We start from the raw sequence: 23,767 nt of genomic DNA on the forward strand, positions 1-23,767 counted from the left end.
GATTGATACATGATCGAACTTATTTGCTCGCGAGGTCCGATCGAGTGGATATCTTATATCGAAGTCTATATCGAGTCTATATCTTATATCGAAATTATCTTTGATATAATCACTCGTTTAAATTATCGCCTATCGTTAAGGAGGATCCACATTACCGAGCCGAATCTTTAGACAAATCTCAAGTCAAGCTCCAGCTTAACGCGTATTAAAATTCTTAACGCGTGTTTGCAACGAACATTAATTCGAAATTCGGTTTTGATCTTGTCTGTTCTTGTACTTTCTAAAATTTTTTAAATTTTAGCCTTTTGCTTCGCAGGGATGTCAATAATGTTGTCATCTTTTTTTTACACACATATCATTATTTAATTCAAGTTTATTATTAATTTCTATCCAAGAATCGTTTCTTTTTAATTTATCGTAATGTTGAAAACAGTTTTGTTTAGCATTTGTTAATAATAATCTTTTTATTCTCACAAGCACACATTCATAATTATAAACATTCTTCATCAGATTATTCCATCTTGTTATCAAAAATTAATGTAATTTGTATATTGTATATGTATTGCATATGAATTGAATCGAATATTGCGATTGATTAGGCAACTATCCACGTGTTTGTTTGTCCTTTATCTTTTGTTATCGTTCTAACTCGAGGCTCGGTTATCGTCCGACAAAGCGTGTATTTCATTGACATTGAGCTCTATATGTATGTATATTGAAGTGAGCCATCAGCTTACAGTTTGCTCGTTTTATTTTGTATAAGTTCTTCTATGGAAGTGTAAAGTTGAAGTTAGGTTAAACAAACTCGTTGTATGTATAATGTATATACACCACAGAAAAAAGACAGATATATTTGGTGGCAAGTCTGTCTCACTTCATATTATAATGGCACCAACCTATCATTGAACGTCTGACAAAGATAGTTTCTAAACCAAATCTATCTATCCTTTAGACTTGTTTTTGTTACCCCTACTCTTACAATTAGATGGCTCACTCCAGTATGTATAAAGCTCAATGGTGTAACTTGTGTGTGTGTGTGTGTGTGTTATCATACAAAAAATTCTTTTATACGACGAAATACCGACGACTGTTAGTAAAACGCTGTGAATCACCAAACTGCGTATCACCAAAATATTCGCGACTCCATGGAGTGGACATGCGATTGTTTACGCGATGGTTCGACTCGAAGTTCGACTCGAAGTTCGATTCGATAATGTGGACCCTGTTTTATATATATATTATTAATTGCCACCTGATCGCGTCGACGCCCAGACAGTCGTCAACGCAGTCTCGAAGACGAGTCGCAAAGCGCGATTCGAGTCGGATTTTACCACAATTACCACTATGACGGGATCCAAGAAAACGTCTCAGGTTTGTGTCTCTAATAAATGCATCATAATTAATAACGTATTGTGATTAATCATTATACGATTTCACATACATATAGTTAAAAGAAGAGAAGCCTATCGATATATATGTTCAGTCGCGCCTCTTATCTCATACCATAAAAATTACTTGCATAAATATCTCTCGAAATGCGTATGCAAGTCGCCTATAAACGTTCTTTGTTCTTTATTTGACAAGACATGATTGCTTTCAATATTAATGATTTAAACATATGTCCAAGTTCGAACTTAATAATTTTATCTGAATCAAGTTTTCACATAAATATAAATTTAATGACGATAAATGTGACGTTAAATGTGTTATAGATTATTTTCTTATCTTATTTTCTTAAGATTATATACACGAGGAAAGTTTTACAGTACCTACACATTACATATATAAAAAATATATTTTGGTTTACAACCATTATTGTAAAGCTGAATATAATGATATAATGATATAAATTAGAGTATTTGTTAAAAAATTCATAAAATTATTTATAAAAATGTTAGTAAAATTAAAAATAAAATATTAATAAAATTATCCATAAAATTATTTATAAACTATTTATAAAAATTGGAAATTTTTTACGATTATGTGCATTTAGTTTATACAACAAAATATTCGAACAATAATAAAATATAAAACATAATATTATTGAGAGTAAAAATATTGCAATTTCTCTTATAATATGTATTAATATGTTTCACAATAACAAAAGTATATTGTAATTTTTACTACAATATTTTCTTTATATATATAATTGAAACTGGCAACCATTGTATGTGTTGTGTGTATGTGTGTTTGAATGTGCACGTGCGAGTGTGTCAATATCTCATTTTCTTATATTTTGGAAATATGAGATAGGGAAAGTTAGCAATAGAGAATAATAATATGCCTTTAAACTTTTTATGCTCATGCTGAATGTATATAATATAATTTAAAATTAACATACACACTACTTTGCTGATCATATAATCTTATTTGTAATTATCTCGCGATCAGATTAAATATTTTCATTGTCAAATTTTTAAGTTAATTCGAACTGATTCAAGCGTGTTTCTAATCTTGTTACGTGAATATGCTGAAAGATTTGACTTTGTGTGCGAGTCTGTTCTCTCTCTCACCCCCCCCCCTCTCTCTCCTTCGCTCTGTTTTTAGCCTCTCTTTCTTTTTCTACGATTTTTTATGCGTTTTCAGCAAGGCATTACATTTTTTCTTCGTTGGTTTGGTGATAATGTAAATATATAATGTAATTTCCATATGTTATTGACAGGCAAAGAGGGTTTCGCTCGGACTTGGCGGCGCTTTGGTGGAACATCGAGATGAGCCGAAGCGAGGTGGTTGGGCCAACCAGATCGAATTTGTTCTATCCTGCATCGGATACGCCGTTGGCATCGGCAATGTTTGGCGTTTCCCTCTCTTCATATATCGCAATGGCGGTGGTACGTACATACCGGTACATACGCACATGTAATCATGCCTACACTGGTATATCTGTCTCATAATGTACATGGAAAATACGTACTCCCGAAAGAGAGAGAGAGAGAGGGGGGGGGGGAGAGGGAGAGAAAGAAAGAGAGATAAAAAAAGAGAGAAGAAGAAGAAGAAGACAGAGTAGAGTCAAACACATATCACTGAATTACATACCAATTACATCTCAAATTATAACTATCAAACTGTGCTAGTATGTTTTATAAATAACAAAAAAAATGTCATATTAACACACATAACTATAAAATTTTTAAGTTGAATAAAAGTTATCATAAAAATAGAATGTGACTGTTCCCCCCAAAAAAAGAGATTTATGAGAATTATCTTATAAATTTTATTTTTTTTGGCAAAGTTATATACATATATTATATACATCATATATTTGTATCTAAAATATTTATTAAACTGTATTTAATAAAGCATTTATGATCTTATGTTTACATTATGTTTTTTCTTGTTTTTATTTATTATGAAACACGTTGGTACAGTTTAGCCGTTAAAAGCTTGAGCTACCCCGTACATCACTGGCATGCAATATCTGTGTTCTTATAATAGGGCATCGAAAAATTATTTGCACAAACTTAGAAAGCTGATGCACAAACTTTGAGATTGCGTTGAAGATTTAAAAATAAGAAAAGTAGTTGCCACGTAAACAAAGATCTGAAGACACTTTTTTTTGGAATTGCAACTGATTCAAGATGAGAATTTTTTAATTAATTCTAAAATTTTTTAAATATATATAAGTTATTAAATTCTTTAATATAATTCTCTCTCTCTCTCTCTCTCTCTCTCTCTCTCTTTTTCTTTCTTTAACTATTTTTTGTAAACTAATTCTTCCCATGTGTGACAGAAATCCCAATCTCTAAAAATTTTTTTAAGCGGTTGAATGTATAGGATGATAAACAATATAATTTAATCAATTTAATTAACATATTAAAATAATTCCATTTAAAATAGATTAGTATTCTGAACTAAGAAAATATTTTTGTCTATAATTGTGAGTTGATAAGTATGTAAAACATTCATTTATTCAGTAAAGAATTTATAGTTCATTAAATAATCCATTAAGATATATTGATAGTATATATATTATATGTATATGTATGTTTATATATTGTTACATTTTCGTTGATACAATTCTACTGTACCTGATCAATTCGAAATCGAAGCAATCTATGTTGTGTTAATTGTAAATAATAAAAAGAAAAAGAGATCGCTTCTGGAACGGTGAGCTCGTCAATTGACGTTATCTTGAGTTTGAGGACTCTCGATGGACATTTTTGATGGTTCTGCCTATCTTTTGTCCATTTAATATTATGTATTCAAGTTCGTTAGTTTTTTTTTTTTTACAAAAATCGTTCTTCCCTTATGGCAAACGCGATGTGCGATAGTATATGAGTGTGATGTGCCAGGACGTATATCGATTTGATCTACGGAGATGCGACAATAAAATAATAAAAGTACAAAAAATTATTAAAATTGTGCAGAATCAATGAGATTATATTTTAAAACATGATTTTATTTTACAATTATAGTTAAAAGAAAATTGTTTTGCATTTGTTTCGGAAAAGCTATAGTTAAAATTGTGTATTGTATATTGTTATAGGTGCCTTTTTGATACCTTTCATTCTCATGCTGTTTACAATGGGTCTGCCTATATTCTTTCTCGAACTTTGTATGGGTCAGTATACCGGACTGGGACCCATAAAGGCTTTCAGCCGCATGACGCCTGCGTTTCATGGTCTAGGCTATTGCACGTTGGTCGTCATTTTGCTAGTGATGATATACTACATGATAATCGTCGCATGGACTTTATTCTACATATTCGCTTCTTTCTCTTCAAAACTCACCTGGGCATACTGCGATAATGATTTTAACACAAACGGTAAGTAAAAATAAACTAGTACATGTTGAGGGATTGGATTTTTATTTAATTTTTATTTAATCGAGCAAACATTTAACTAAACTTTAGCAAGTTAACTATTAATTATTACCTACGACTAGATATTTATTAGGGAATTTAATTCTGCAATATTATTAACTCTACAATATATCAACGTTGATATTTACATTTATTTAAAATTGTTTAGAATTTATTTAAAATTATTTATTTAAAATTGTTACAAAAATGCGTTTTGACTTAATTAAAAGCTGAAAGACTTACTTTTATGTAAGTTGACGATAATCTGTGTCTAAAAATTTACAATTTACCTTAATGTTATTTATCGATCAAGATACTTCCCCATTACTTTTAGCGTATGTAAACTTATTAAATGTTTGAAATAAAATATTTTCTTTATAAAAATATTGTGTAATAATAATAATAATGATGATAAATGATAAATAAAATAAATAAAATATTTCGTGTAAAATAATATGACAAAAAATATTTATTATTCTTTTTATTGATTAATTTGTGTACTTTATAAGATAATATAATATAATAAGATATTATTAATTAACGTTACTTATTATTATGCAACTTGTGAAGCCTAATTAAATGATGAATCGTAAAAATCGTAAAAAAGAAGGATATATTGAAAAAGGATGAAAAAGGGAAAGTGCTATTTATCGTGTTATGCCCGTTCGTTTTCGGACGGTGCGTCTAATCAGTCTAATGCATAATATTAACATCGACAGATTGTTATAGCGGCCTTGAGGATGTAATATGCCAGAAGAAAACTAACTCAAACTCTATATTTTACAACAAAAGCTGCATGGCCATCCACGCTGTCTGTTCCAATTTTGGTTACAACCATGGTGGCAATATCACTCATTGTTTCAAAAATAACGGCGAGGCGAAGGCCTTCGGTGATATCTACAATCGGACATTGTCGTCCGAAGAATACTTCAGGTACGATATAAGTTGTCATCAGCGCTGCATCGTGTCGAGAGGATCGGGAACGAGCCTTACGCCGCTGTTCAGCGTTGAGGAACGAGACAAAATTTGTTCAAGATCGCGCTTGCAAAGCGTGTAATTGTCAATTGCGTTCAGAGACTACGTTCTTGGTATAAACGGGGCCACATGGGAGAACTTCGGTGGCATAAGATGGGAATTGTTCGGATGCCTCACTTTAGCTTGGATAGTGTGCTTCCTCTGTCTAGTACGCGGCATCCAAAGCATCGGCAAGGTTGTCTACTTCACCGCCCTCTTTCCCTATGTTATTCTCACAGCTCTACTAATACGAGGTAAGAAACAGAAACGGGAAAGTTTTTCTATATATAAAACGGTATACAAGTTCATTGGAATTTAATTCATTCCTAACGGCCAACGTCTTAGTATTTATAAATTATTTTTATATAAAATTATTTTTTAATAAAATATATCAATTATGTTTCCCTTTTCTTTTAAAAATTAAAAAATGAGAAATAATATTAAATACGACCTCACAAGAAAAGTTATCTACAATTTAGAGAATTTAATATTATCTGAAATCTCTTCAGAAAATAAAAATAATTGATATACTTAAAATTATCTATATTATAATTACGACTTCTCTAATGTATTGATTAAATTAGTATAAGCCATTGCAGTAACTTGAAAGATGTGTTATACCTATGTCCATTGATCGTCATATTTAAAATTTTTTAAAATTAAGAATATGCTAAAGATGTTTTCTATATTAAATGAAATCTATATATTATGAAAAAACATCTTGTTATTTTTTATTATAAAATGTAAATAAAAACAGATAAGAAAAATTTTAAACAGAAATAACAATTATAATAAATATATGGATATAACAATTTTAATAAATAATTCTTATATTATATTATAATAAATTACTAAGTCTTTTTTATTGCCGACTGAAACTGCATGCTCGGCGATTCGAGAGATAAATAAATTTAACATTATCATCATTGACTATATATAGGATATCTTCGCTCGAATATCTTAACTTTTTCAAGCGCTTCTCTCTCCGTAAGCTTTTTCGAATCCGTTCGTACAGCGAGATTTCTGTATATGGATCGCGCGACAATAGCATCCTAGCATAAGAGAGCGGATAACTTTATCATGAGCGTGACTAAAGGAGATATTCGCACAGGTGCTACGTTAGACGGCGCCGATGAAGGCGTTCTGTGGTATATCATGCCCAACTTTACGACTCTGAAAGACGCCAAGATGTGGGCGGACGCCGCCTCTCAAATCTTTTATTCGCTCGGTATCGGCTGCGGATCTTTAGTCACCCTCGCGAGCTACAGCAAGTTCAACAACAATTGTCACAGGTATTACGATTATACCAGAATGATATTTTTTATTTTTTGTTTTTAATGTAGAATAAAAATATAGTCCGTATCGTATATATTTGTCCCAAAAATATATGTACGGATCCGATTACATCAATAATTTATTGTAATGCATATTTAATTAATTCCATTAACTAAGCATGGCGAGCTTTTGTTAATCTTTGTGACACATCTTAATCAATGACATTTCAATTTTTTACGACACATGATGTTTGTTGCACATTTTATTTTATTAATTCAAGACTCGATGTGTGTGACGTTTCAACGAGGAAAGAGTAGATTAGGTATTCGTTACGATCGACCAATATAATTCCAAAATCAACTCGAGTATAAGAATAATAATAACGAGACTAAAAGACGATTGTTCTAAATAATGAAATGCATAATAATTCGATTCTTAAGAGCAATGTACAAATGACATAATAATAATAATTTTATGATAGTAGATAGTCTTTAACACACTATTTTGGAAAACGTGTAATTGTAATATTCTCCAGGAATGCAAGTTATATATATATATATACATTTTTTTTTTTTAATTGCGTGTAATAAATAATATATATATATGTATATATATCTGTGTGTGGTATGTATGTGTGTGCGCAAAAGGATACAAGAGAAAATAAGAGATAAAATCTTGGGATTTTGTTGGAGATCAGAGAAACAGAAAAAAGATTGGATACAATATAATGGTTAGAAGGATCTTTTATTTTTATTTTAGGGAGAAAGATGAAAGTGCTTTTTTTCAAAACAACACGATGTTTGTGTGTGAGCTTTCCTTTGTTCTAATGTAATTCGTTCCTGAGGTTTATTCAAGTATTTTATTAACATCCTGTACGTGTTTGTGTATACGGTTCGAGTGCATGATAATTTGATTCTTGACTTATGTATTGTCAGGGATGCTATTTTCGTCACTTTTACGAATCTATTTACGTCCATTTTCGCTGGCTTCGTAATATTCTCGATACTCGGATTCCTGGCTCGGCAGATGCAAATGCCGATTGACAAGGTGGTTCAGAGCGCGGAGGGATTGGCTTTTATCGCTTACCCAGAGGCAGTGGTGCGGATGCCGTTGCCGAATCTCTGGGCCATTCTGTTCTTCTTCATGCTCTTCATACTCGGCCTCGGTAGCCAGGTAAGCACGCGAGCGATTTTACACATACATACATAACGGCATTTGATCTTACGAACTTAAGCGCACTGCGGTGGCAAAAACGGAAGCGAAAAATATTATCGCATAAACGTTTAAGAAAGCTATATAAGAAAGTATTATTTCCATTTTCACAAGAGAAAAACCGGGAAGAGATACCCCGGCTTCGACTCCTCGTCACTTACGATGATGAGAAAAATAATTATTAGTGCGATGAAGCGCGAGCGAATACGGGGGGAGAAACGGGGTGCAGGGAGCGAGCGATGTAAATTTCAATTTTCCTTCGTGTAACGAGAAACTTTGCTGCGCTAACTGCGTTTGTTCCAAGTCGTGTATATTCGCAAGATGGGTCGACACACACATACACACACACACACACACACACACACACACACACACATTCGTTTCTCTGGTTATTCGAAATAATTTAACTGTATATATATGTATAATAAACGAAGCAAAATACATGCGATATGCATCAGGGTAATCACACGATTTGAATTTCTCGCGACAATCTGGAATTTGAATAATATTCATGTTGTCTCAATCAATACCCAAAGCAGATTTCAATTGCGGCCAGAAAAGAAATATTTACATTTGTATGTATATTATTTATATCTTTTTTTTTAATTTTAAGTTAATATAAAAATACTATACCTATATAACATATTATATAGAAAATAATATATATAAAAAATACATAAAAAACATACCAAATAAAACAAAAAATATATTTTATCTTACGTTAGCACTATGTTTTGCAATAAAATGCATAACAATTAATGTAAAATTTAATTTCGCTATTTATTACATTTATCACATATAAGAAGCATTATGTGTTTCTTGTGTTTTTGAGGGAATTTGTGCCATAGTAGACTAAAAGATTATAGAATTGTATCAATTTTCAATGTTTTTATGCGACATAAAATGTTAATTTGATATTTTTGTTATGTGTGTATCTCTGATTTAATGATGTAACGATATCCTATTGTATCAATACAACATCGTAGTTAACAATTGTGTAAACTGAAACCAAATTATTTTGACTTGATTGTGACTATCGCATATTATATCATATATATTATTATATTATAATATCTATGAGAGATATTGCGATATTTTTTTATTCTACAATAAACAATCTGATAAAGTTATAAAAATAGAAAACACTTTTTTTATTGTGTGTGTTTTGTGTATTGATACCTTTAGATATGTAATAAATCGGCTTCTCTATGCATGTGCTTTATATAGCTATTCAAATAAGCCTTGACAGTTATAATGTAGACGTTAAAAAGTTACGCAATACTCGCAGAAAATATTGATCACCGTAATAACTTTTCCGTTACTTATCGACGAGGTTATTTCGCGAAGATTTCACGAACCGTACTGGTGCTAAGAAGGCACTATTCAAACGCCTTGAGAAACGACTGGCGTATTTGTCAAACGATACCGCAGGCGAAAAGGATGCACCCCTTGCTTTCACAAGCGGTATAGCCTGCTGCGGGCATCGTTTTGTGTTGCTTTTACATGGCAGAACTCTCGTCATTCTACTCAAAAGCTCATATATCATAGAAGAAATTATAGCTCATCGTCTCGGAGTAAAATCTACATTTTCTTTTCTTTCCTTCATCAATTGTGTGATCTCTTTCGTTTTCTCAGGATCATCTGTAATCCTAAAAAAACAACCGCAAAGTGAAAAAACCCGTATAAACACGCGTTTCTATTTTGTGCTTAAATCATACAATCGAATGAATACATTCGAATTTATGAGAATTTCTGATGCTTCCATTCTGAAATAAATCAACCTTTGAAGGGTAAAAATTTGAAAAATATTGTAGAAAGTACAATGTACCTCTACAATCTCCACATAATCACAGTTATTTTTCACCGCAAAATGTTAAAATAAAACAATATGAAGTCGCAGACTGAACCAACTATTTACATATAACTTCGAAATAACATCCATTGGAATTGGAAAACTTCCACAATGTGCCACAATACGACTAAGATAAATATTTCACAATTATTGTTTTAAATTCTGTAATTCCTAAGTTAAATATATCTATCGAAAGATAGTCGAACATGTGACATGCAGTTTTCTTTTAACATTTTAAAAACTTGACAAATTGATTCAAAATCCAATAGTTGGAACACAATTCTAATAATTTGTAAAACAGAGTAGATAAATACAATAGAAAGAAAGAAAACAAAAAAAAGAAAATAAGAAAATAGCGGAGAGAATAGAAGAAAGAAGAAAAAGCGACCCTTTCAGTCATTCATTTTTTACAGTTTGCAGGTGTGCAAGCGATAAACACCGCCATACTGGACAAGCGTCCGGATTTACGAAAACATGAAGGCCTTGTGATATTGGGAATATGCGTTGCCTGCTGGCTTCTAGCGATTCCGATGGTGTTCGACGGCGGTATCTACTTGTTCAAACTAATGGACTGGCATACCGCCTCGTGGGCGATTCTATTGATCGGCTTTGCCGAAATCGTTGTGCCCTCCTGGTTCTACGGATGCAACAAATTCCTGAATAACCTTGCTGAAATGAAAATCAGATTTGGTCGCTTTCTCCACGGCTATTGGTGGTTATGTTGGGTAATCTTTGCACCTTTTACTTGCTTGGTAAGTGCCTATTTTCTTACTACAACTATTTTGGTCCCAGTTTGACCCTTTTGTTGCTAGAAATACGCGTATAGCTACAAGATACCTGCTACTACAGCCAAAAGTCTTATTGTCAATTATACCAAGCATTCCGAAGCAATCGGATAATAAAATCTTTTTGTTTTAGTGTCATAGCTTTGATGTTTTTGTCGTCGAATATTTATAATACTAAAATTATAAATTAACTATCTTGAAATTAGTTTGGAAACACTAATTACCAATGCTGCAGCTCAAATATAAAACAATTAAGATAAGGATAAAAGTGCATATTTGAAATTCCAGAGAATGCTCATGATTTTTATCAAATTCAGTGAAAATGTGTTAAATAATTATAATTGAACATAACTGAAAGAATTTTTACTACAATTTGAATATAAATAACATTATTAACAATTTAATTTATTATTATATATTTTATATATTATATAAAAATATATACAATATAAATATATACTCGTCAAAAAAATTATCGCAACACGTAATTAATATCAAAATTTAGCATAAATTCAAATAAGCGTATCTCCGCGAAAAATTGTCGTATTTCAAAAATTTTTTTTTTGTTTTAAAGGGTAAAGTCTCTACTTTAAGGAACTTTCGTTCGATTTTGATTTTATTCTCTCCCCCTTTCTCCATCCCTTTAAAAGAAGGGACGTGTTTTTTTTTTCAAAAAATTGCATAGTTTGACGAATTCTACGGAGTGTACTAAATTTTTTTCGCGAATATCATCATAACTATCGTAAAATATGGACTTTTCTCTACAAATTTTAAAAAAATTTGAATACCGTACGATTTTTTTTCGCGAAGTTACAGCATATCAAAGTTACCTATGCATTTTTGCCTATGTATTCAATTACCGCCAACATTAGCATTATCCGATGGGCACTACGGGGAAGTTGCTGGTCGGATTTTGCCCATCGTGTGTGTGTGTGTGTGTGTGTGTGTGTGTGTGTGTGTGTGTGTGTGTGTGTGTGTGTGTGTGTGTGTGTGTTGGGGCAGGGATATATGTTCGTATTTAAAATTGTGTATTTCTGCCTCGTCTTCGGATGACCTTTTATGGGAAGATGGCTGCATGATTTTGAAAGACTACCAACCAATTTTCAGCAATTGGAAGCAGCCCTATATCGAATATGGTTCGAAATTCTGCAAGCCACAATTAGAGCCTGCATTAATATGCGTGAGCGCCTGCAAGAGGTCATCCGAAGACGAGGCAGAAATATACAATTTTAAATACGAACACATATATCCTTGCCCCAACACACACACACACACACACGATGGGCAAAATCCGACCAGCAACCTCCCCGTAGTGCCCATCGGGTAATGCTAATGTTGGCGGTAATTAAATATATAGGTAAAAATGCATAGGTAACTTTAATATGCTGTAACTTCGCGAAAAAAAATCGTACGGTATTCAATATTTTTTAAAATTTCTAGAGAAAAGTCCATATTTTATGATAGTTATGATGATATTTGTGAAAAAAATTTAGTACACTCCGTAGAGTTCGTCAAACTATGCAATTTTTTGAAAAAATAACACGTCCCTCCTTTTAAAGGGATGGAGAAAGGGGGAAAGAATAAAATCAAAATCGAACGAAAGTTCCTTAAAGTAGAGACTTTACCCTCTTTAAAACAAAAAAAAATTTTTTGAAATACAACAATTTTTCGCGGAGATACGCTTATTTGAATTTATGCTAAATTTTGATATTAATTACGTGTTGCGATAATTTTTTTGACGAGTGTATATATAATGATATATATAAAACATATATAATAGAAAAAATATATATTTATATTATATGTATATAAGTAATATATACACACACTTATAGATAAAACATTATCAATGTATATCAAGATATATATACTGCTATCTTTATATTTTAAACAAAAATGTTGAATAAATTGCAATAATTGCCAATTTGCAATAAAAATTTCTCTTAGTAATATAAATTGTCCGTAGTAATTTCAATTTGCTATTGTTATTGAAATAAGTTACTCCTTTACACGTTCGCGACTAAACTGCGCGACAATCAAAACTTTAATGACAGCTCCAATGTATATAATTGCTAAACGGTACAATCGACGGTAGTAACGAGGGGAAGACGCGGCATCACGATGCTTAATCCCGTCGAGGTAAGGAGCCCACGTTTATTGACTGTAAACTTTGCAGAAAGTTCGGTGACATAGCGAGAGAATATACCGTAAATTAGTTTTGACCATCACATAGAGACGATTAATCGAATTTATATGGAAAGTAATGAAATTTAAGCTTGGGTCATTGATTGCCGAAAGAACTTCATAGAATAATGAATATACTTCAGGGAACAAAAAAAAGGAATGAGAAAGAGAGAGAGACAGAAATATTCTTAAAATTTTCTACTTTCTAATACACAAATTTTGTGTGTATATATAGAATGTTTTATAACAAATCTAAAAAAGTTTAACAATTTGTAATTCAAATAAAATGGAAATGATTTCTCATACAAATGTAAGTTGAAGATGTAGAATAAAATTTTTTCATACACAAGGCTTTATTTCTGATAAAATCGACATTGTATCTTGTTGTATCTTATTGATTAGAAAATACAATCTGAGATTTAAATCAACTGTATATAAATTATCATTTTTTGTCGATAAACAACTTGTTCGTGTATTAGTATGGAATAAAAAAGGATAGAGAATTTATCGAATATATCGGAGATAAGAATAAAGCTAATCTGATATTTATGTGAATCAAAAAGCACGATACAATTATATCGATTCCTTTCATCTATAATTCTATCGAAATATTTAAATTAAATTATCAAAACTCGAGGCTTGCAAAATTTACTATTCGCATATAGGTTCGCTATAGATTCACGTCCCTAGGAAGTAAAGCGTCGTATTTCCCACGACCAGACTGCTTAATTAATCTGGCTACCTGTCGCGAGGCACACCCTTGCCACCGCATCCCCTGCGCGCATACCGAGCGAATTTTTATTTATATCGGCTGAATTTCGCCGACGCCATCGCGGGGATTGAAAATATTTCCCTCGACGGGCGCCGAACTGGTGACCTGCGAAAGTTAGTTTTGATTAAAAATTCAAAATCTCCCTTAATTGATAATTGTGTCACGCACCCGCGCTGTTTTTCGAAGCTTTACTATACAGGAAACAACCGACTAACCAGTCGCGTTTTTTATCCACAGGGGGTCTTTGGATATCAACTAGGACAAACCGACTTCCGAGGGAGTTACGGTTCGTACATATTTCCCGACTGGGCGGGCGTAATTGGAATTGGAATCGGATTGGCAACGTTGCTGCCATTGCCAGTCTTCATCTATGTGCAAGTATGGAAATTGAAGGTGAGACAGTCTTTTACGTTTTGTGCAAAGGTTCAAAATCCGTTAGTTTACAATGCGTGATTTCTTTTCAAGAATTTTAGGTATAGTGTTCTTCACGATTAGTTTTAGCGGATTAGTTTTAAACGCAGGTAACATTCTTCGACTCACAATCGGTGCTTACTGCATTCCATTCTGTCGATGATTTACAACCTGCATGCTTTATTCATTCTCTATTTTTCACTGAAATAGATTTAACGTATTTAACGTATTTTCAATGCCTATTATCTCGAAAATTATTTATTAAAATCATGTTCTCGAAAGAAGCATGAAATTAATTTTTTTTTTATCTATCGATATATGTAGGTTCAAACTGACTCTCTTTTTACGTATCTTCTTTACGTATATATCTGTCATTTATGATTATTTTACTGCATAACTTTTTTGTTGATAACTAGAATAAAATGAGAAACCGAAACGTTCATTATTTATATTCATTATTGTAAAAAATTTCGGTGTATACATATAACTCAAACGTCGCACCAATTACCTCGCCTCTTATTACTCCGATTATTTTTTTAAATATAATTTATATCGTAGAAACTAATTTTTCTTTCTTTGTTGAAATCTGTCATGCTTACTTGTTGTACGGAAATTTATCATCTACTTTTGCTGCTTTTATTTTTGGAATTCCTCGTCTGATGAATATTTCTCGCTCACCTGCTACTACATATCACTATTTTTCAGCTGTACTCTATATCAACATTTTCTTATTAGTGAAATATACTTTACAGGTTATTAATGAGTATGATTGTACACTTTTAAAATGACTATAACTTTATACTTTATGCTTTAAATGATTGTACATTAATATTCAGAGTTTATTTTTATTTAAATTACACGTTGTCTTAAATTACTTTAGTACCGGTATATGCACAATACTATATCGGAATAATGATCTCTGCCTATATTATTTCTGCATATCTAAGCTATCAATTTTAAGTTAATTTTAATTCTATTACTAATCTAAAATAAAGTAAACTACCTATTTTTATCTATCTATTCAATTCGTTCATCTAATCCTTATTTCGAAATATTCATTCAGCAATTTATTCATATATTTAGGTCGTTCCGCACATGAACGAATTTTCCAAACTTAAGTTTAGTAAATGGTTCTTGTAAAATTCCACTGTCATTAAGATGAAAAGACAGTACGCGTACATTAAATTCTTCAGAATAAGAAAAATGTAGAAAGTATCTTAAAATGTCGAGATTACCATTTTGTCCAATGGTTTGAATACAATACGCTGCGCATTTATGGGTCAAGAATAATTTACTTTCTACGAAAAATGTACCCCCTTCTGAGAAAAATGTATGAAACAGATATATAAAAACTAAAAACCGTTAACCTTTCGGAGAAAAGTTTGAATTGAGATTTCTTAAGAGCTAGAATTCTTTGTTGTTTAATGACTTACCGGCTGGCATTCTTTCAGAATGAGAGATTATTGTATTAGAGAGAAACGCGCGGCGATCTGGTCATTAATTTTCTGTCTCTAATGGAGAAGGTGGAAACAATTACGAAATCACTTAACAGTTTTGACCAAGTCGGTCTCATTCTTTATACGATCAATTAATCAAACGTGAGTGAAAACTTTTGCCATTACACGCACAATGCATCCGCACACTGCGTATGACGTATTAAAAAAAAAAATTCCGCTTGCGCGCAACAAAACCTGCGATATATGTTAGCGCCATTGTAGCGTTATTACATCACGTTATTTCCACTGTCTCTTGATTATAACGAAAATCTTCCGATAGCTACGTCACGCTGTCAGCGCGGCGGCGGTTACGGGCCGATTTAGAAGTTGCCCTGGCCCATGCCGTAAAATCTCGAGAACTCGGGAAACGTCTTAATACAAGTTTTTCTACGGTACGTAGGTAATCGTACTTTGAAACGAAAAGTTTCCCCGGGAGCCTGCGCTCTTTCCATCGCCTCGGATACAGGGCCGCCGCGAGCGGGATGCGCAAATCGTGCACCGTACAAAGAGAGTCGCCGATGTTGCGAGTTTTGATAAAATTGGAACTGTATAAAAATTGTGATATATATTTGAAAAAAAAAAAAAAAAAACCACTTTACGGGATTGAATTTTTTGATTAAATTAAAAATCCATTATACATATATCTTTAAAGTTTTTTTACGGATAAATAATATTTGCATGACTCAAAATATTCTGCAAACAAATATGAACATCATGAATCACAGTTTTTTTACCCGCGTTCCTAGTCTTCTATTACGAAATGTCAATTCTTTGCTCTTTAAAAAGTTTTTTTTTTAAATTATTTTTCTTAGGAAAACACTAAATGAAAGTTACTACACTACATGAAGTGTTAACAGCGGCCCTGTTTGAATTGCACCTATTTCTACAGAGAGAGAAAGGGGAAGAGAAAGAAAGAGAAAGAGAGAGAAGCAGACAACTCTATTCCTTGACCGCTTCCGCTTTCTGTTAGCCGATAAATTTAACATTACTCTTATCTCCCTTTCTTCGCGTTGTTTTGGCCATTCCGCACACACTTCGAAAGTACTTGTGCGGTTTCGCGCGAGAAGATATGATTTTGGCACGTATCTCGCCTATTATCGATTCTGCAACTATTTAATTTGCACCCTTTTACTGTTTGCAGAGCTTGAGGGCCTTATTTCAACCCTCGCCGTTATGGAAAGCGGCCGAGTAGAAAAATATACTAGATAATGACAGCGTCAGCACTGCGGTGATCAATCCGACCTACGTTTCTTCAGATAAAGTTTAGAATTCTTGTACACACGGTAAACTGTATTTTAAAGAAATTCCGAAATATAGATTATTTCCTAATGTAAGTATGAATTTTAATTAAATAAGAATTTAACATGTGGGAATATTAACGAAATTGACATGAAATATCAATGATGATCTTTATCGTAGATACTCTCATTTATTTTTGCAACGTATACTCAAATTGACCATCTTGAGCTGAAGTATAAAAATTTCCTGTTGTTTTATTTCAATAATAAAATATTTATATTGAAAAATCATTATATTGAAATTATCCAAAAGATATCAAAATAATTTTAATCTGGAAACAACTTACAAAATAAGATAAAAGTTTGTGATATTTTTTTAAAATTATATTTGCTTGTACTTCTTCTTTAAAGTTGTGCATGTTAAAAAAGCATGATATATATTTTCTGAAGCTCTTTTGTAGCTCTCTTCTTTAAAATAATTCTGGAATAGATAGACATATATGAATGGAACTAATCATTCATTATGATTGATGTATTATAATGACAGCTAAAGAAAATATTTGAATTAATAAGTATGATGAAGGAATGAAAGTCAGGAATCTATTCACCCATGTAGAAACAAAAATGTTATATCGACATAATATAATGTAAAATAAAAAAAGAATAATTAATTAATAAGTGTCTTTACAATAGTTTCGATGAAAACCTGAAATTTACTTGAATGATTCCAAAATATTATACCAATTTATCATCATACTGTTTGATGCTAAAAAATTGTAAGATAAAATCATTTTACATTTATAAAACTCTTAATTGAATATATTTATATTAAAAATCATATATGTATGTATATACACTGAGAGAATTTTCTCTTAGAATTTATCCTGAAAATCATGGTAATCGTGGGACAATAAAGTATGGAAAGAATTTTATGACAATTTCTCTGATTAATATTTATCATAATAAAAATAATAATATCTATCACAATAAAATATAAAACATGTTTGATTAATTTTATTAAACTGCATAGTAAAATTAATCAAACATATTTTATATTTTATTGTGATGGATATTATTTTTATTGTGATAAATATTAATCAGAGAAATCCTCATAAAACTCTTTCCATACTATATATTGTTCCACGATTACCATGATTTTCAAAGTAAATTCTAGGAGAAAATTCTCTCTGTGTACATATGCATACATATATTATATATATGTATAATATATATATTTCTCCATCTATATATATGGATTTTTTTATCTTTTTAAAAGATTTACGTTTCTATTTCTTGATTTGATATTCGCTCTTCAATTAAATATTACATATATTTAATGTTAATTGCATATGACTTTTCCAGAGTAAAATTTTCCTCTCATATTAAATAAAAAAAATAATTTTTCCCTCATTTATGTATCTCGCTGGCGATTATAAAATTAATGAGAATTTTCAGATTAATTCACGCAATAGCATACGTGATGTATCTGTAATGTAATAATAATACTTGTAGTTATAAATATATCAATGTATAATGTTTGAAGAGCAATCGTAAGACGAGCTCGCGTATAAGAGAGGCTCTCGCAGTATAAATACATTTACTTGCCATCAACCACAGTTATGTACTTGAATCGACGAAGTAATGTCAGAAAAGCGGAAACTGTTCGCGCTGTTTCGCGCCGCCTTTCTCGCTCATTAACGTCAGTGAACACGACTGCTGAACACTCAGCATTCCATGTCCCTCTATGTTGTAATATCGCGCCAGGCGGCCGCTTATAAGCCGTCTTGCGGGAACCGCGAGCGGACGCGACGAATATGTCTAATGAGAATTACAAGCGGTTGGCATCGCGCCGCGTTGTGCATCATGCCGTGTCAATTGATAAGTGGAAGATTCTAATAGTGTGATACACACACATACAAAGATCCATACAAACATCGCATGTCCACACATGTATATATGTACATAAATAAATGTACAATATATATTATATATTTCATGTCACAATACGTCAAAAAAACTTGAAGAAACTCTTGTAAGCTATTGTGATTTTTGAATAATTTTATTTATAATACATTTATATTTAAAACTTAGAAGAATAGATATCTGTGAGAAAGATCATATAGCTTTACTTAAAAAAATGAAGATAATTTTTGAATCTCAGAAATATTTTCATCTAACAATAAAATAAAATTATGTTGACATTCCAGAGTGCTCTCCTCGAAACTCTGTAAATTTTACCTCAAATTTTTTTGATATCGTATAGTTTTCCAAACAATTCTCTAAAATATTTAAAATGGAACACACCGCACACATATAAAAACACACACACATATACACATATGTAACATCATATAACACATAGGTACAGTAAACCAAGCTTTATGCGAAGTATTCAGCCAATAGATCGCCCAACGCACAGCAATTAGTTTTTGAATCTCGCACACATTACACATACAAAACACACACACACAATATGTTTTACACTAATATGTGTGTGTGTGTGTCCGCGCGCGCGCTCAAAGAAAAAATACAAAATTAGAACAATAAAATAAAATAAAAAAGTTCTTTATTTTATTGTTGGTAACAATAGCAAAATTATCATTAAAATGTCAAAAAATATACTCTAAAAATTCATAATTACTTAATTATGAATCATATAATATCGCGAAAGTCTGTAGAGAAATATAGATAAGTCTATAAAGAATAAACATATTTAAATTTTAATGAAATTTAAAATGGTTCTATTCTTCTAACTTCTAAAATATGTCTTTTGAGATTTCGTATATCTATTTAAATATTATCAAAAATTTTTTTAAATAAGACAAACATTATTACAAATCGTTGTCTAGGAGTTAGATCAATTAAATTAAATTTTTCCAAAATATTTTAAAATTTAAATAAACACGATCTCTTGAAATCAGAACAGTATGCTAATGTATGAAAATTTAGTAAATATATTAACGTCATCACCTTCGATTTGCTTCAAAATTTACATGAAGTTTCCTTTTGGTCTACAATTATGATATATGATATTTTCAATCTGGGCAAACAATGTGTTGTCTTTGGGAAAAAACGCCACTTGACGATTTTTCCTAAAGACAACATTGTTTGTTCGGCTTGAAAACATCATATACCTTAATAAACCAAAAGAAAGCTTCATGTTTTTTGGAAGCTATAATCGGAGATGATAACATAAATATAGAAATTTATCTTTCGAGCATATGAAAGCATTTTTACGATTCCAAAAATAATGTTTTTGCCAGGGATCGCTGTCGTCAAATCTATCAAACATACGAGTAAGTCGCAATAAAAACAACATAGCTGATCTAAATTTCTTGTAAAATAAAATCTTGGCTCCGCTAATTGCTTCATAGGGTAATATTTCGTTCAAGACCATGATGCAAAACTTTGAAGATGAGCTTGAAGCAATATTTTTAGGATGCTTACTACACGGAATGCAATAACGTAAGAATATTAAAAACTGAGGTCTCAAATGCTTTCCTATTTCCTTTGTTTTTCGTAATTTGCAACAACATAAAAAAACTGCTAAGTTAATTTTCATTTATTCCACAGTATATCAATATTTGTAGAATAAGAATTAGTGTTTTATTATCGCGCTATGTAAGAATGTTTAAAATTATTGCATTGTAGTAAATTCCTTCGCTTCTATTTGTTTTTCTTTTTGGAATATATAATTTCGTAATATATATATATATCACGCAAGAAGAATATCTGCAGGAGTTTTGTTACAAAGAAACAAAAACAGTTTGTGTTTCGTAATAGATGGATTTCGAGATTGCGCATATTGAGATATTTTTATAGTTGCGCGCTTAAATACTTTCTTGTACGCATAATTAAAAAAATTAATGCGCAAGTAGTTCTATTAATGCGAAATAGTTCAGTTTTGTATGCAAGTTAAATTTTCAATTAAGAATATCATGTTTTAATTTTATTTTTTATTTATCTTGTTTCTAAAATCAACTTTTTGTTAACTAACTGTGTGCGATCAAGCTATCAATAATAATTCCATATTGACATAGAAATTGATCGAATAAACATTATAAATATAAAACATTCGTAATATAAATTTATCGTAAAAGTATGAATTAAAATAATTAATTGTGTGTTCAATAGTTTCAATAGTTTAGTGACGAAAAATCGACATTACTCTTTTTTCACTACTCCGAGATTGAGCAATTATTTTTATAAATTTGATATTATAAAGAAGAGCAACACTCTGGACGATTTAGTAAAAGATTTGGGTTATCAACCATAAAGAAATACTGATATATATTCGAGATAAAATCGGTAACAAAATAAAAAAAGTAAAAATAGTATTTAATTGTGTTATTCAAAACAAATAAGATGCATCCTACATCATTTTATCATTAACGAGAAAAAGATAATAACAAAATTTCGAATAATCTACTCAATAAAATGCAGCTGTTATTAATAATAATAACTTCATGTGCAAAGTATACATAATTAGTATATTATAATCAATATATAATAATTTTATATATAATTAATATATATATAATTATATAGTTCTTCATTAGAAAAAGAAGAATCTCTGATCTGCGAATGATAAATATATAAAAAATATATCAGACAATTACGATCACGAATTTATTTCTTAGAAAAATTATCGCAAATGTTGCAAACTATCACGAACTAGAACATTTGACGATTTCGTCTTTCTCAAGGTAAAATGTGGATCTTCCGATAACTAACTATAAGATAAATATTTTCTAAATTACTAATAAATTCTAAAATTATACAAAAACTTCATATTTAATTCAAGCAAACTTCGATTTCAATAAATTATGTAATAAAAATATTGAAGAAATTACGCGCGCGCGCATTTTTGAGCGGAAAAAAATATAAATCATATTTGATTGTAAAATGCTTCAAATTATTAAAAAGATTTTAAGAACTAATTTATTATTAATTTATTATTAATTACCTAAAAATTACTTAAAAACTAATTATTAAATAAAAATATTGCTCTCTCTTAAATTTGATTGAGGTTTGAACCTTTCTTAGAGAGCATTCTTAAAGATTTAATTATGTACATAACTCTTTTATACAAAACCATTTTGTTTTATTCTCAAATTTTCAGTATATATTTAAATATTGTATTATGTTTTTGCGAATTTTTCGGGACCAAACAGAAATTATTTTGTTTCTAGAGTGGGCCATTTCATAATAGCACAATATTTGTATATTTTAATACATAACACAGAAATAATCGCCAGAAAGTTTTAATCGTGTTCATGAATATGTAAATGTACGTGAACAAAAAAAAACCTAAAATATTTAACACTTTTATTTGCTTGCATATATTTTTAATTTTTTTTTTTTTTTTTTAAGAAAATTATGTATTTTATTGTTTTAATGAAAAAGTTAACATATTTTCTTAAATCTGTTTTTATATAAAGTTAACATATTATTTCTTAACTCCTTTTTCGGAATTGCGCTTTAATTAATTTCTGGCGATTAATCTACATATACAGATAATGTTATACATATATATATGTATACATGCAATACACTCACCGATACGGTGCGGAGCTCTATAGTACAAAGCGTTGATCTATAACATATAAAAAACGCAAATTAGATGTATATACAAAATAAAAATTCAAACAATAAATTTATATAAATTATATATAAATTATAGGTATATTTATTTAAATAATTTATTTATATATTTATTTAATATATGTATATATTTATATATTATATAAATTTCTTTTAATTATAATCTGCTTACCGCATGGTTGCTCTGCCGTTGCCCGATGCCACCCTGGGCCCCGGGCCTCCTCCTCGTAGAAGCTCGCGTAGAAGCTTCGAAACAGTTGCACTCGCGTTACTTCTTTTCGTTCGCGACGCGCGGCCACGCCCGGATTTTAGAAATCACATTTTCGACGCGTTTCGGTAAAACGCGAGAATCGCGAGAGCTTATTCACGCGCGAATAGAACCGATGCTCTGTTTTCGCGTCGCCGCTTTTCTCGAGGCTCGAGGCCCACTTATCGGAGATGGACCTAACCTCATCGAACGACGATGATGCGGCGACTCCCCCGCGACGCACTCAGGTTAGGTCAGGAGTCGCCGATCACTATGTTTTATATGTCACAATTTAACGACGTAGAAATCGCGGATCGACAACGCCGAAAAACTCCGGAAACTCGCGTCGAAAGCAGTAATTCGATCCGACCGTGTAGTAGCGAGACTCGCCCGTGTAATGAAGTCGCCTGCGTATCGACTCGCCCGTGCGATCGCGATCACGATGTCGGTACACGATTTCGCGACGCGATCAGATTTATACGATAATTAAGCACGTTAAAACACTAATATCTCACACTCGTACTCTCGCGGACCGACGATAAGCGCGCAATCGTCGATCGCGAACAACGGATGCACCTAACAACAGCTGTACAGGTGACGGACGCCGGACTGGCACTGTCAGTTACGAGACGTGCAACACGTCACACGTTGCGACAAGATGGCCGAGTCCCAAGTCGTAGTGAGTACTCTGCGTTGATACCACTGCTTTGCGAGCTCGGAGCGCAATATGCCAAGGTCGGGTTGCCCGCCCAGCCGAGCCGAGGTCGGACCCCACCACTACGACTTGGGACTCGGCCATCTTGTCGCAACGTGTGACGTATTGCGCTCCGAACTCGCACGCCATACATACAGTACTCTGCGTTGATACCACTGCTT

The 23,767-nt window shown here is 31.6% G+C and overlaps 1 protein-coding gene across 1 annotated transcript; it reads left to right on the forward strand.

The window, feature by feature from the left end:
* Positions 1-574: 574 nt before the first annotated feature.
* On the forward strand, positions 575-17,672 carry LOC145943760 (sodium- and chloride-dependent glycine transporter 2). Its single transcript, XM_083051565.1, has 10 exons — positions 575-1,371; positions 2,663-2,831; positions 4,487-4,765; positions 5,521-5,734; positions 5,876-6,069; positions 6,927-7,107; positions 8,026-8,263; positions 10,568-10,906; positions 14,133-14,288; positions 16,944-17,672. The coding sequence occupies exons 1-10, from the start codon at positions 1,345-1,347 to the stop codon at positions 16,992-16,994; spliced, it is 1,848 nt and encodes a 615-aa protein (XP_082907691.1). The 5' UTR covers positions 575-1,344; the 3' UTR covers positions 16,995-17,672.
* The last annotated feature ends 6,095 nt before the right edge of the window (positions 17,673-23,767 follow it).

The sequence above is a fragment of the Prenolepis imparis genome, unplaced genomic scaffold (assembly GCF_030444845.1).
Source record: "Prenolepis imparis isolate NDT839.2.m4 unplaced genomic scaffold, iyPreImpa1.0 SCAF_12, whole genome shotgun sequence".
NCBI classification, from domain to species: Eukaryota; Metazoa; Arthropoda; class Insecta; order Hymenoptera; family Formicidae; genus Prenolepis; species Prenolepis imparis.

What these genes read in the sequence shown, in the direction of transcription:
- LOC145943760 (XM_083051565.1), top strand. Translation starts at nt 1,345, where the DNA reads ATGACGGGATCCAAGAAAACGTCTCAG. An exon ending in TCGTCCGAAGAATACTTCAG is followed by an intron (nt 5,735 to 5,875) that starts GTACGATATAAG and finishes AATTGCGTTCAG; the next exon opens with AGACTACGTTCTTGGTATAA. An exon ending in CACAGCTCTACTAATACGAG is followed by an intron (nt 6,070 to 6,926) that starts GTAAGAAACAGA and finishes ATATTCGCACAG; the next exon opens with GTGCTACGTTAGACGGCGCC.